The 14521-nt window shown below is 35.5% G+C and overlaps 1 protein-coding gene across 1 annotated transcript in view; it reads right to left on the reverse strand.

Moving 5' to 3' along the window:
* ADAMTS6 (ADAM metallopeptidase with thrombospondin type 1 motif 6) overlaps positions 1-14521 on the reverse strand; it is a 267510-nt gene that overhangs the window by 149952 nt on the left and 103037 nt on the right. The window contains 1 exon segment of the mRNA XM_049768834.1: positions 11601-11706. Coding sequence (XP_049624791.1) covers positions 11601-11706 — 106 coding nt within the window.

Raw genomic sequence — 14521 nt, forward strand, 5'->3', positions numbered from 1 at the left:
TGAAGCTGTTAGAAAGGAATGAAGTCATAAAATTTGCCTATACATTGATAGATATGGGAGAGTATCTCGCTGAGTGAAATGAGTCACAGAGGGACATAGAATGATTGCACTCATCTGATTGATATTTAAAAAAAAGAACATAGTATGAGAATAATAGTAAAAAAAATAGAAATGAAGTGGGGGGAGTATAAGACAATAATATTTTGAAATGATCACTCTATACAAGAACTGGGATATGCATGGAAGCCCCTTCAGTAACAATACTATATACTGCAGAAACACACAGTACCAGAGCGAGAGAGAGAGAGAGAGAGAGAGGAGAGAGAGAGGAGAGAAGGGAGAGACGAGAGAGAGAGAGAGAGAGAGAGAGAGGAGAGAGAGAGAGACTGTCATAGAGGCAGCCTGGGGTGGAGGGCAGGAAGTAAAACTGGAAAAGTTGGTGGCAGGAAATGAACACTGGTGAAGGAAGGGGGTGTTGGAACATTGTATGACTGAAACTCCAACTATCTACAACTTTTTTTGGGGGGGGGGCCACACCCGGCGGTGCTCAGGGGTTACTCCTGGCTGTCTGCTCAGAAATAGCTCCTGGCAGGGCACAGGGGACCAATGGGACTACCGGGATCGAACAACCACCTTTGGTCCTGGATCGGCTGCTTGCAAGGCAAACGCTGCTGGTGCTAGCTCTCCGGGCCCATATCTACAACTTTTTAACTCTGCGATCCCATGGTGATTTAATAAATAAAGAAAATTCATGCAAAGAATTTTTTTTCTTTAACATTTTACTAAGAGTCAATATAATTTGCTGCAGTGTGGATGGATCTGGAGTGGATGGATATTGAGTAAAATCAGTCAGAGGGGGAGGAATAGACTCAGAATGATCTCACATGTGGGATATAAAAAACTTCTTAGGGGAATAGCATGTGCCCAATGGCAATAGGACAAAAGAGCAGAAGAACTAACTGATTTTCAGTAGGAAGCTTAACATTTGAAAAGGGAGGGAGGAGATATGAAAGAAAGGGAGCATTAGGACAATTGTGCAGTGGAAAAGTGTCTACCACAGAGGCAGTTTGAGGGACAGGAGGGAAAAAGGAAATTAATGGAGGGTAAGAAAGAAATTGGGGTTGGAACAGTGTATGATTAAATTCAATCATAAATATTTTCTAACTGTAATTCATAGTGATTCTATGTTTTAAAAGACAGGCTTTATTACTTACCCCTAAGTAACTAAATACAAGATACAAAATCCATTTATTCTGGGTTGTATTTGTGATTTGGGGGCCACATCTGGTAGTGCTCAGGAGTTACTCCTGGCTCTGCATTCAGGAATCAGTCTTGGTGGGCTCAGGGGAGCATATGGGATACAGGGGGTCAAACTTGAGTTAGCAAGTACCCTACCTGCTGTGCTGTCACTCTGGCCCCTTATTGTGTTTTGTTTTATGAGGTAAAAATATTCAGTCTAGGGAGTGAATCAATTCATTAGTCACTTATCCAAAAATATTCTTCACTGTAGTAAATCTGAAAACATTACTTAACATCCATCATACAAAATAATTTTTTTTACAATTTTATATACTTTAGTCTTTCCTGTATTTACCATTGCAACTTTGTTTGGAGGAAAGAGAGAGAGCACTATGTCTCAGTGGTGACAAGCTGTGTCAGGATTGACTTCCTATATTGGTCAAGTGAAATCCTAAGGTTGTAAAAGCAAGTAAATGGCTCTTCATCCACGAAACAGATTTCACCTGGCCAAACAGTAATTTAATATATTGTTAGTTTCAGAAAAAGTTGTTTGAGAGAAAGGAGTTGCAAGAGAGAAGTCAACTGTTCCTGAAAATGTGGATTTTTTCTTTTTTCTTTTCCCTTTTATATCTTTTAAAAAATAAATTCTTTAATTGAATCATGAAATACTTTTTAAGCTGCAAACATTTTTTAATGAAAACCTTTTTTCCGGTTCTCAAGATAAAGAATTTTGTAAATTTTTCCATATATTTTCAAGCACTCATACTATCAAATCAGAGTTAGCAGTCAAATAAAGTTATACCAGAGCTAATAAATCCTAAGAGGTTTAATCTCCTCCTCTTTTTCAATTTGATTGCATATGGTACAAATCATTTATTTTAGAAAGAATTCACAGAATTACCCAAAAAGCTAACAACAATAACAACAAAATCTAGGAAGTCTAAGAGTAACTCAATTTGCATTTGATGAGGAAATGAATAAAGATAACCCCACCTTACTAAGTACATTAGATAGTACAAAGAAAGAGACTTACCAATTAATGTAAAACACCATATCAACAAAAGGAAAACTAACCCATATGATGATAGCAATAGATACAGAGAAAGCACTTGAGAAGATCCAACACCCATTCATGTTAGAAACTCTCAACAAGATGGGAATGAAACTTTTCTCAATATTGCCAAGGCCATTTACCTCAAGCCAATAGCAAATATTATACTCAATGGGAAAAAACTGAAAGCCTTTTCTCTAAAATCTGGCACAAGACAAGGCTGCTTCCTCTTGCCACTCCTGTTCAACATAGTACTGAAAATATTTGACAAAACAATTAGGCAAGAAAAAGATATCAAGGGCATCTATATAGGAAAGAAAGAAAGTTCTCACTGGGGAATATCTACTCCCACCCAGTGGTTCCCGACTGTGAGAAAACTGTAAGTGTTGCCTATGCATGTTTTCCACTGTCCTGTTTCCTGAAGCTCTTGGGAGTGGGCCGAAAAGGGCCCAGAAAAATAGCTTTCCCAGAGGCTCCAGAAGAGGAGCCGATCCGCTTCGCTTCGCAGCCACGCACTCTTTCTAACCAATAAATCCCACCACAACACTCAGAAAAAAATCACACTACAAGCGTGACAATGGGGAAACCTCGCAGACAAAAACCATGCACAGAGAATGAAGAAAATAGCGCGGATGACATAAAAAATTACAACCATCTGATAACCTCTCAGATAAGGAGTTTAGAAATAAGGAAGATGTTTGTAGAACTCAAAGAAAGCATAGATCGATCTGAACAGAACACAAAGACAGAAATCAGAAAACTCGAAACTGAAATAACAGATCTGAAAAACACGGTAGCTCAACTAAAAACCTCAGTGGGTGACCTCACCAGCAGGGTAACAGCAGCTGAGGATAGAATCAGCATACTGGAGGACGAGATGCAGAAAAACTCACACAGCAGAAGAAATTGGAAAAGAACCTTAAGACAAATGATCAGGCAATGGAAAAAGTACTCAAGAAATGTGAACAGATGAAAATAGAAGTCTTTGATAAACTCAACAGAAACAACATAAGAATCATTGGAGCCCCAAAGGCACAGGTAGGAAATCTCCAGGAAGAATCAACTGTCAAAGACATCATCAAAGAGATACTCCCAGAGTTAAAGACTACATGCAATCAAATCGTGCATGCCCGAAGAGTACCAGCTAAAAGAGACCCGAAGAAAAACACCCCAAGACACATCCTCATTACAATAACAAATCCCACAGATAGAGATAGAATACTAAAAGCAGCAAGATCAAAAAGGGAAATTACATTCAAAGGAGTATCCCTAAGACTTACAGTAGATGTGTCACAAGAAACTCTCAAGGCCAGAAGACAGTGGTGGGATATTGTGACAAGACAGAATGAAATGGATGCCTCAAAAGAATAATGCACCCAGCCCGACTCACACTCAGGTTTGAAGGAAGTATACATAGCTTCATGGATAACAACAACTCAGAAAATTCACAGATGAAAAACCAGACTTAAAGGAAAAACTGAAAGGGCTACTTTAAGACAAGAGAGACCAACAAATACAGAAAACTTATCTACAGAGATGACATTAAATCCTATGACAATCATCTCCCTCAATGTCAATGAACTAAATTCACCAATTAAGAGACACAGAGTGGCAAAATGGGTCAAAAATATGAATCCAACCTTCTGCTCCTACAAGAAACAAACCTGAATAGTCAGAACAAACATAGACTCAAATCAAAGGCTGGAGGAAAATCATCCAAGCAAACAACACCCTTAAAAAAGCTGGGGTGGCCATATTAATATATGATGACACCAACTTTATACTCAGAAAAGTTGTAAGGGACAAAGTTGGACACTATGTATTAATCAAGGGATATGTGCAACAGGAAGAAATCAGACTATTAAACATATATGCACCCAACGAGAGACCTGCAAATTATCTAATACAATTACTGACAAATCTGAAAGAAGACATCAATAATAACACAATAATTGTGGGAGACCTCAACACGGCCCTGTCAACACTTGATAGGTCAACCAGACTGAAACCCAACAAAAACATACTAGCCCTGAAAAGAGTAATGGAAGAAGGACACTCCACCCAAAAAAACCTGGATACACATTCTTCTCCAATGTACATGTGTCATTCTCCAGGATAGACCACATGTGACACATAAAACATACCTTCATAAAATCAATAGGATAGAAATCTTGCACGCTACCTTTGCTGACCACAAGGCTCTGAAATTAGATGTGAACTACAAAGGCACACAGAAGAAAAACTTTAACAATTGGAAATTAAACAGCCTGCTACTGAAGAACCAGTGGGTCTGAGATGAAATCAAAGAGGAGATCAAAACTTTCCTGGAAACAAATGATAATGAAGACACAAACTGCCAGAATCTATGGGACCCAGCAAAAGTGGTCCTGAGAGGAAAATTTATAGCTTTGCAAGCACACATCAGGAAGGAAGAAGGGGCCTACTTGAATAGTTTAAGATGCAGCTCATAGAATTAGAAAGTGCTCAACAAAAGGACCCAAAAATAGAGAGACAGAAGGAAATAACAAAGCTGAGAGCAGAAATCAATGAAGTGGAAACCCAAAAAACAATCTGAAAGATCAACGAAAGCAGAAGTTGGTTCTTTGAAAAAATAAACAAGAAATTATAGACCAATTATAGACCATTGGCAAAACTCACAAAGAAAGAGAGAGAGAAATCTAATAACTCATATTAAAAATGAAAAGGGGGATCATGACAAATATTGCAGAGATCTAAAGGGTAATCAGAGATTTACTTTGAGAAACATTAAGCTACTAAACATGAGACCCTAGAAGAAATGGATAAATTCTTGGACACTTATAATCTTCCATGGTTAAGTAAGGAGGATGTAGCATACCTAAACACCCCCATCACTATGGAGGAAATTGAAACTGTAATCAAACATCTGCCTAAAAAGGAAAGTCCAGGCCCAGATGGATATACTAATGAATTCTTTCAAACCTTTCAAGAGAAACTACTACCAATCCTAGCCAGGATCTTCCATGAAATTAAAAAAATGGGAACACTGCCAAACAGTTTTTATGAAGCCAATATCACCTTGATTCCAAAACCAGAGAGATGCTGCCAAAAAGAAAAATTACAGATCAATATCCCTGGTGAATGCAGATGCAAAGATCTTCAACAAAATCCTGGCAAATAGGATCTAATGCATCATCAAGAAGATCATACACTACAACCAAGTAAATTTCATCCCAGGAATGCAAGGATGGTTTAACATCCGTAAATCTATCAACATGATACACAACATCAACAACAAGAAAAATAAATATCACATGATCATATCAATAGACACAGAGAAAGCATTTGATAAGGTCCGACACCCATTCTTGATAAAAAAAAAAAACTCTCAGCAAGATGGGAATGAAAGGAACCTTTCTCAATCTAGTTAAAGCCATCTACCACAAGGCGATGGCAAATATTATCCTCAATGGAGAAAAAATTAAAGCCTATCCTTTAAATTCCAATACAAACAAGGCTGTCTGCTCTTAACACTCCTCTTCAACATAGTACTGGAAGTACTTGCTATATTGATCAGGCAAGAAAAAGATATCAAGAGAATCCAGATAGGAAAGGAAGAAGTCAAGGTCTCACTGTTTGCAGATGACATGATACTCTACTTAGAAAACCCTAAAGACTCTACCAAAAAGCTTCTAGAAACAATAGACTCATATAGCAAGGCACAAAATTAACACACAGAAATCAATGGCCTTTTTATACACCAATAATGATAAGGAAGAGATGGACATCAAGAAGGCAATCCCATTCACAATAGTGCCACACAAACTCAAATATCTTGGAGTTAACTTGACCTAAGACGTGAAGGACCTATACAAAGAAAACTATAAAGCCATGCTCCAAGAAATAAGAGGGGACACACGGAAATGGAAACACATACCCTGCTCATGGATGGCAGGATTAACATAATTAAAATGGCAATACTCCCCAAAGCATTGTACAAATTTAACGTGATCCCTCTAAATATGTCCATGACATTCTTCAAAGAAGTGGATCAGACACTTATGAAGTTCATTAAAACAATAAACACCCTCAAAAAGCTAAAGCACTCCTAGGGAAAAGAAATATGGAAGGCATTACTTTCCCCAACTTCAAACTGTACTACAAAGCAATAGTTATCATAACAGCATGGTATTGGAATAAAGACAGACCATCAGATCAGTGGAATAGGCTTGAGTTCTCAGACAATGTTCCCCAGACATACAATCACCTAATCTTTGACAAAAAAGCAAGAAATCCTAAGTGGAGCAGGGAAAGCCTCTTCAACAAGTGGTGCTGGCAGAACTGGTTAGCCACTTACAAAAAAGCGAACATAGACCCCCAGTTAACATCATATATGAAGGTAAATTTCAAATGGATTAAAGACCTTGATATCAGACCTGATACCATAAGGTATATAGAACAACACGTCGGTAAAAACACTCCATGACATTGAGCCTAAAGGCATCTTCAAGGTGAAACTGCACTTTCCAAACAAGTGGAAGCAGAGATAAACAGATGGGAATACATTAAGCTGAGAAGCTCCTGCACCTCAAAAGAAATAATGCTCAGGATACACAAGCCACCCACCTTGTGGGAGAAACTATTCACCCAATACCCATCAGATAAGGGGATAATATCCAAAATTTATAGGGCACTGACAGAACTTTACAAGAAAAAAACATTTAATCCCATCAAAAAATGGGGAGAAGAAATGAACAGACACTTTGATAAAAAAGAAATGCAAATGGCCAAAAGGCACATGAAAAAATGCTCCTCATCACTGATCATTAGTGAGATGTAAATCAAAACAAAGATGAGATACCATCTCACACCACAAAGATTGGCACACATCACAAAGAATGAGAACATTCAGTGCTGGTGGGGATGTGGAGAAAGGAACTCTTATCCACTGCTGTTGGGAATGCCTTCTAGTCCAACCTCTATTGAAAGCGATATGGAGATTCCTCCAAAAACTGGAAATTGATCTCCCATTCAATCCAGCTATTCCACTCCTAGGGATATACCCTAGGAACACAAGAATACGATACAAAAACACCTTCCTCACACCTATATTTATTGCAGCACTATTCACAATAGCCAGGATCTGGAAACAACTAAGATGCCCTTCAATAGATGAATGGCTAAAGAAACTATGGTACATATACACAATGTAATATTATGCAGCCATCAGGAGAGATGAAGTAATGAAATTTTCCTATACATGGATGTACATGGAGTCTATCATGTTGAGTGAAATAAGTCTGAGGGAGAGAGATAGATGAAGAATAGTCTCACTCATCTATGGGTTTTAAGAAAAATAAAAGTCATTTTTGCAACAATCCTCAGAGACAATGAGAGGAAGGCTGGAACTTCCAGCTCATTTCTTAAGCTCTCCACAAAGAGTGGTGAGTGCAATTATAGAAATAACTACACTGAGAACTACCATAATCATGTGAATGAATGAGGGAACTGGAAAGCCTGTTTAGAGTACAGGTGGGGGTGGGGTGGGATGGAGGGAGATTTGGGACATTGGTGGTGGGAATGTTGCACTGGTGAAGGACACCCTCCTTCAGTCTTTACATGACTGAAACCTAATCGCAATCATTTTTGTAATCAAGATGTTTAAATAAAGAAAAAAAGGAAAAAAGAAAGCTCTCACTGTTCACAGATGACAAGATATTATATTTAGATAACCCTAATGACTCTATCAAAAAGCTCCTAGAAACAATGGATTTGTATAGCAAAGTGGCAGGTTACAAAATTAACACACAAAAATCAATGCCCTCCTTATATACAAATAATAAAGGAGAAATAGACATTAAAAAGCAATCCAATTCACAATAGTAAAACAGAAATTCAAATACCTTGGTGTCAACTTATCTAAAGAAGTGAAAGAACTATACAAAGAAGGATACAAAACACTGTTTTAAGAAATAAAGGAGGACACAGGAAACGAAGGCATATACCCTGCTCATAGAGTGGGATGATCAATATTATTAAAGTGGCAATATTCTCCAGAGCATTGTATAGGTTTAATGCAATCCCTCTAATTGTACCCATGACATTTTTTCAAAGAAGTGGATAAAACACTCCTGAAATTCATTTGGAAAAACAAGTGCCCACAAATTGCTAAAGCAAATCTTAGGAAGAAGATGAGAGGCATCACTTTTCCAACTTTAAATTGTATTACAAAGCAATAGTGATCAAAACAGTATGGTATTGGAATAAAGACAGACCCTCAGATCAATGGAATAGACTTGGGTATTCAGAAAATGAAGTTCAGACCACAATCAATTAATTTTTAATAAAGGGGTAAGAAAAATCAAAATGGAGCAAGGAAAGCCTCTTCAATAAGTGGTGTCAGCCACATGCAAAAAAGTGAACACAGACCTCCATTAACAATGTACACAAAGGTCAAATTGAAACAAATTAAAAACCTTTATATCAGACTTGAAACTATAATTTATATAGTAGATAACATAGATAAAACATTTTATGACATTTAAACTAAAGGCATCTTCAAGGAGGAATCATCGCTGTCCAAACAAGTGGAAGCAGAAAAAAACAAACGAGACTACATTAATTCATCAGCTTCTGCACTTCAAAGGAAACAGTGACTAGGATACAAAGGCCACCTACAGAATAAGAGAAACTATTTACCCAAAACCCGTCTGATAAGGGGCTAATTTCCAAGGTACTACAGAACTTAACTTATATCTAAAGTCATCACACACATCACACACACATATGTCTGGCACACATCACAATCAGTACTAGAGGGAATGTGGGGAGAAAGGAAATTTCATTCACTGCTAGTAGGAATGACATCTGAAATTCTAGACTTTCTGTAAAACAATATAAATATTCCTCAAAAAAAAAAAAAAACTGGAAATGAGCTCCCATATGATCCAGCAACACCACTCCTATGGATGTATCCTAGGAACACAAAATCACAATATAAAAAATGCCCTCTGTACTCCTATGTTTATTGCAGCATTACTTATAATAGCCAGAATATAGAAGTAACCCAGATACCTGACAGAAGTTGAGTGGCTAAAGATACTATGGTATATCTATACAATGGAATACTATGCAGCTGTTAGGAAAATTTTTTAAGTCATAAAATTTGCCTATACATAGATAGATATGGAGACTATTATGCTGAGTGAAATGAGCCAGAGGGAGAGGGGTCAATATAATATAGTCTTAATCACTAGGGATATAAGAAAAATAAAAGACAGTGTGGCAATAATATCCAGAGACAATAGAGCTGAATGCTGGAGAACCAGCTCATGACATGAAGATTGCCACAAAGAGTGGTGAGTGCAGCTAGAGTACTAACCACAATGACAATACTATATGACTATGATAATGAGGTAGTGAGGGAGAATACCTGTCTGAGAGACAGACAGGGAGTTGGGGTGGGGAAGGAAATGGGGGGATATTGGTGGTGGAAAGATCACATTGGTGAATGGTGGTGTAATTCTATAACTGAAACTACAGTATAAAAATTTTTGTAAACATGGTGATGAAAGAAAGAAAGAAAGAAAGAAAGAAAGAAAGAAAGAAAGAAAGAAAGAAAGAAAGAAAGAAAGAAAGAAAGAAAGAAAGAAGAAAGAAGAAAGAAAGAAAGAAAGAAAGAAAGAGAGAGAGAGAGAGAGAGAGAGAGAGAGAGAAAGAAAGAAAGAGAAGAAAGAAAGAAAGAAAGAAGAAAGAAAGAAAGAAAGAAAGAAAGAAAGAAAGAAGAAAGAAAGAAAGAAAGAAAGAAAGAAAGAAAGAAAGAAAGAAAGAAAGAAAGAAAGAAAGAAAGAAAGAAAGAAAGAAAGAAAGAAAGAAAGAAAGAGAAAGAAAGAAAGAAAGAAAAAGAAAAAGAAAGAAAGAAAAGTATACAATGTATACTGCACACATTGACTTGACTAACTTGTGGCAGCATAGGTAACAGTGTTCTCAGGTACATATTATTCATCACTGCATGTTACATGTCCTAACCTTTCAATTTAATTGAATCTAACAGAAACTATTAAATTCAGTCTGGTTGCATAAGATTATGGCAGTCATTAATAAGTCAGATTTTAAGTGAATTGAAGATAAACTGCCTGAGTAAGAGGGCTTTTGCCTTCTGTTCAATTGTTGTTTACTGCAATGGAAACTAAAATACCAATACATTTAAGACTTCATTAAACTGTAATAGCATTTCCCCATATCTGGATCAAGTCAGGTATGCTGGCCTCTTAAGTTTACATGTAAATCAATACCAATTTGGAAAAATTTGAATGGCAATTTTCAAAATATACAACAGTTTCAGTCATTTTAGTTCTACATTCTGGGTGGAAAAATAAAAGCTGATCTATATAGGCTTTTCTCGGGAATTACCTGAGGCAAGTATATAATAAACATTGTTACATGTTTTTACCCACTGATCTATTTTTCTCTCAACAAATATAAGCAGTTTGTAAAACTTAAATCATATAAATTTAAAGAGTCCTTACAAATAGGCTGCTTGTTTTAGTTTAAAATACTATTACATTGTCCCTTTAAAATTCCCAACTTTCTATCCTCACAGGCAGACTTTTTAATTCACTATTCCTTTTTATTTAAAATTAAAAAGGTAAGAGCTGTATAGCCAATATAGGGTAGTAATGGAGAAAAGTGACTGGATTGATTTTGGCACAGATTTGTATTCAACGATATTCTATAATCTCTCGATCCTTCTGAGAGTATTGGGACATTTTCACTCATATATATCAAGTATTATAAATCAAATAAATAAATTTTCAAATAACATTATAACAGTTAAAAACCATTCTTAAAAAATAACAGTGTGAGTTTTTTAATATTTTGTGCACTAGAAAAGGTATGCTTACAAAGAGTGAAAATTAAAAGTTTATTTTAAGGAGGTAGTGTCAAAGGTAATTTTAAAATACATGTGTACTGTCACCTGAGAAAAACAAAGATCGTTTTAACAATTTGCCTTTAAGAGACTAGGTGTTGAGCAGAATCTGGTAAACTTCACCTATTTCAAATGTCTGCAACAACAACAACAAAAATAAAAACCTTAAGTGTGATGCATTCATCACTCTGAGAACAGTATTCATAGAATCAAGGTGATTATTTAACAAGTCTCCTGTTCTTAAAATAATTTATCCCAATACCCAAAATGATAACATTCTCTCTTGAATCCATACAAAAAGGCAGTAAAATCTGGTTGAGCACAGGCATTCCGCACAGTAGTTACAAGTTGTTCAAAAGATTGGGGTTCTAAATTTATTTTGATTTTCTTAGACTCACTCACTTGTGACCAATCTCATGTGCAATGGTAAAAGCTGAACCCAGGCCAATGTCTTCATTAATGCTGCAGCTCCTTTCAGGCTCACACATTCCAGCCACAGAGGCCAAGCCTGAATAAACAGAAGGAGACACAAAGGGTCAGCCAAGGTGTTTCAGTCTTAAAAAGCCATACTTCTAAATGCCTGGATTCTTTTTATAACCTCCATGCACAGAAGGAGCAGTTGGCAAAAGGTTAACTTTCTAGTCATTTGCAAAATCACTGGGGGGAGTTTCACTTTGCCGGCTAGACATTAATATTTTTTGAACTGCAGTCAGTGCTGGAAAATGTCTAGACTAGGGGTTAGATTTATAAATTTTACTTCTGGTAACTTGGGACCACCTAGTAACTTGAGCCAGAAGAGGGAATTCAAGAAAGCATTTCTATTTTAACATTCTTCAGGCTGTAGAAAGCAAAATATATTCACATTATTTTTCTAAAGAGATCTGTTTAAGTTTAGTGGGTTCATAAAAATATACAAGCAACTTTTAGTTAGAAAGAAAAGGGGATCCCAAATGGTTTTTTTAAATGACATTTTATAAAAATAAAAATAATTCAAAAGAGAAAAAAAAACTGTTCAAGATGGGGGGGTTGCATTTTTAATCCTCTGAAATTAATTTTGATAGTGATGCAACAATGTCTATAGAGAGTAAGTCATTCACATATACAATGTAGTTATCACTTCTTCAATCCCCCTTAATGCATCAGGATTTTACTAATAAAGTAAAAAGTATGGTGTAATTCACTGATTCTAGTGAAATGTCATGTTACTCAAGTATTCTCTTGGGAATTTAGTATGCAAAAGCTTAGTATTTTCCCAGTTGAAGTCATACTTAGGAAATTGGTATATGATTTTTAAACAGGTGCTTACAAACATTTTTTCTCTTGTTAAAGATAACATGTCATGTATTGCAAGAAAAGAGACATCAAATCATACTGATACACAAAAGATGGAAGTCTGAAGAAATTGAAGAAGGGTGGAGAAATAGTTCTGCAAGTAAGGTGTTCGTTTGCCTTACATGGAGTTTATTGGGTTCAGTCCCAAATCCTGGCCAGGAATAATCCCCGAGCACAGAGCCAAGAGTAAACTCTGAGCTCAGCTGGGTTGCCCAAAAGAACAAAATCTAAATAATTAAAGTAAAATCAGTATAATTTTTTTAAAAATTGAAGAAAGATAAGTCATATATTAAAGTATATCATTGTCACCTAAATATTAAATAAAAACTTTAACCAAAAGTGATTTCAACCTAATTTAATAAATATTTGTTGAGTAACACAAAAATATTCTTTGATAGGTGCAATTTCCTAGTTGCATTGACAAGAAACCTCTCGAAATTGTGTGCCTCTTTCAACCACATGGGAACAGAATTGGGTTTGGTGCTGGGTTTGTAAGTATTGTTTCTTTTCCTGTTATTTATGTAGAGGAGGTACAAATTAGAGAAAGGGCCGATTTTTGCCTTTCAGAGTAATTGTAAATTCCAGTGATAATCCAGTGCTGCTTGATCAGTTACTTACAAATCTTGGAGTTGAAGAAGATGTAAAAGAGGGACTAATTTGAGCAGAGTATTTTACTTTATTGTTTAATCAAAGATATTTAGTCAACATCACTTTCAAACTACAGAGACAAGTGAGAGAATACAAAAGTTTCTGTAGGACCTTCCCTAAATTTAAATAACAAATGAAGTCCAACATAATCCATATATGGAAGAATGAAAGCACTCTGACTATCTTCAGGCTTTATAAAATTTTATTTTTTAAATTACTAGGATTAATAATTGGTCATATAATATTTGTAGATAAACGTGTCTCATATTTACCCAAAAGCTGTTTTTCTATGGATTAGTTTAGTTTGCTCTCACTTAGTATGTCGCGTGCCTATATTTTTCATTGAGCATTCTCATGATTCCCCCAGGTACATTTGCAAGCATACATCAACCTAAGAAGCTGCTACAAAAGTATTAGCTCCTCTGAAAGAATACCTTAAGAACATATTCAGGAAGAACTACTGCTTGTTGGAAAGATAAAGGTAATTCTAAACTAATGAAAAAATAATTTAGATGCTAATATATTTTCACCACACCTCACCATCTTATGTATACCTATAAAGCCGAAGCTGCAAAGTTCTTATGTGTGATTGTGTTAATAGGGGTCTGATTACTATTTGGGTCATTAAGATTTCCTCATTTTGATGACCACAGTTTGCACCCTTAAATCGACTTAACAATGTTAAGTCACTAGAGGTTAGCAGTATAAAACCAATGTAAATGTTACCAAGATAAGAAAGCTAAAAGAAAAAATCTGGTCACTTCTGTACTGAAAATATTTTTTCATATTGAAGACCAACATAAATATCATTTTTACTGTTTTTATAATATTTATGTAGAATCAGTTTTCATTATAAGAGATGATATAAGCAATAATTTATCATGACTTATAGCTTGAAAAATAATTGATACTGAATTTTGAAATGCAGTAACATGTACCCAGTTATTAATGTGTATATTCTAAAAATTATTAATCTATCATATGGTAACAGTATTTTTTAAAAACTCATAGGAGATGTAAAATAAAAAAATTCTTCCTTGGAAAATAATAATAAAATAACAGATAATGTTATTACTAAAGTCCTAATAAAGAATTTATCAATATAAATAATTTAAAAAGCAAAGATATTTATAGACATATAGTTTCTCAAAAATACATATACAAGGAAAAAGCTCTAGCTGATACTTTCCTTGAGGTTTTGTACTGGCTGCATATAAAACTAATTAAGCTATTGGTAAATTATTGTAGCATATGAATAATAATGGAGTTAAGTTGATAGTAAACTAATATAGGTAACTCTTTGTAGTACTTTTATCACCTTTATATATTTTCTCATAAATGGT

This window comes from Suncus etruscus, chromosome 2, assembly GCF_024139225.1.
Source record: "Suncus etruscus isolate mSunEtr1 chromosome 2, mSunEtr1.pri.cur, whole genome shotgun sequence".
Taxonomy (NCBI): domain Eukaryota; kingdom Metazoa; phylum Chordata; class Mammalia; order Eulipotyphla; family Soricidae; genus Suncus; species Suncus etruscus.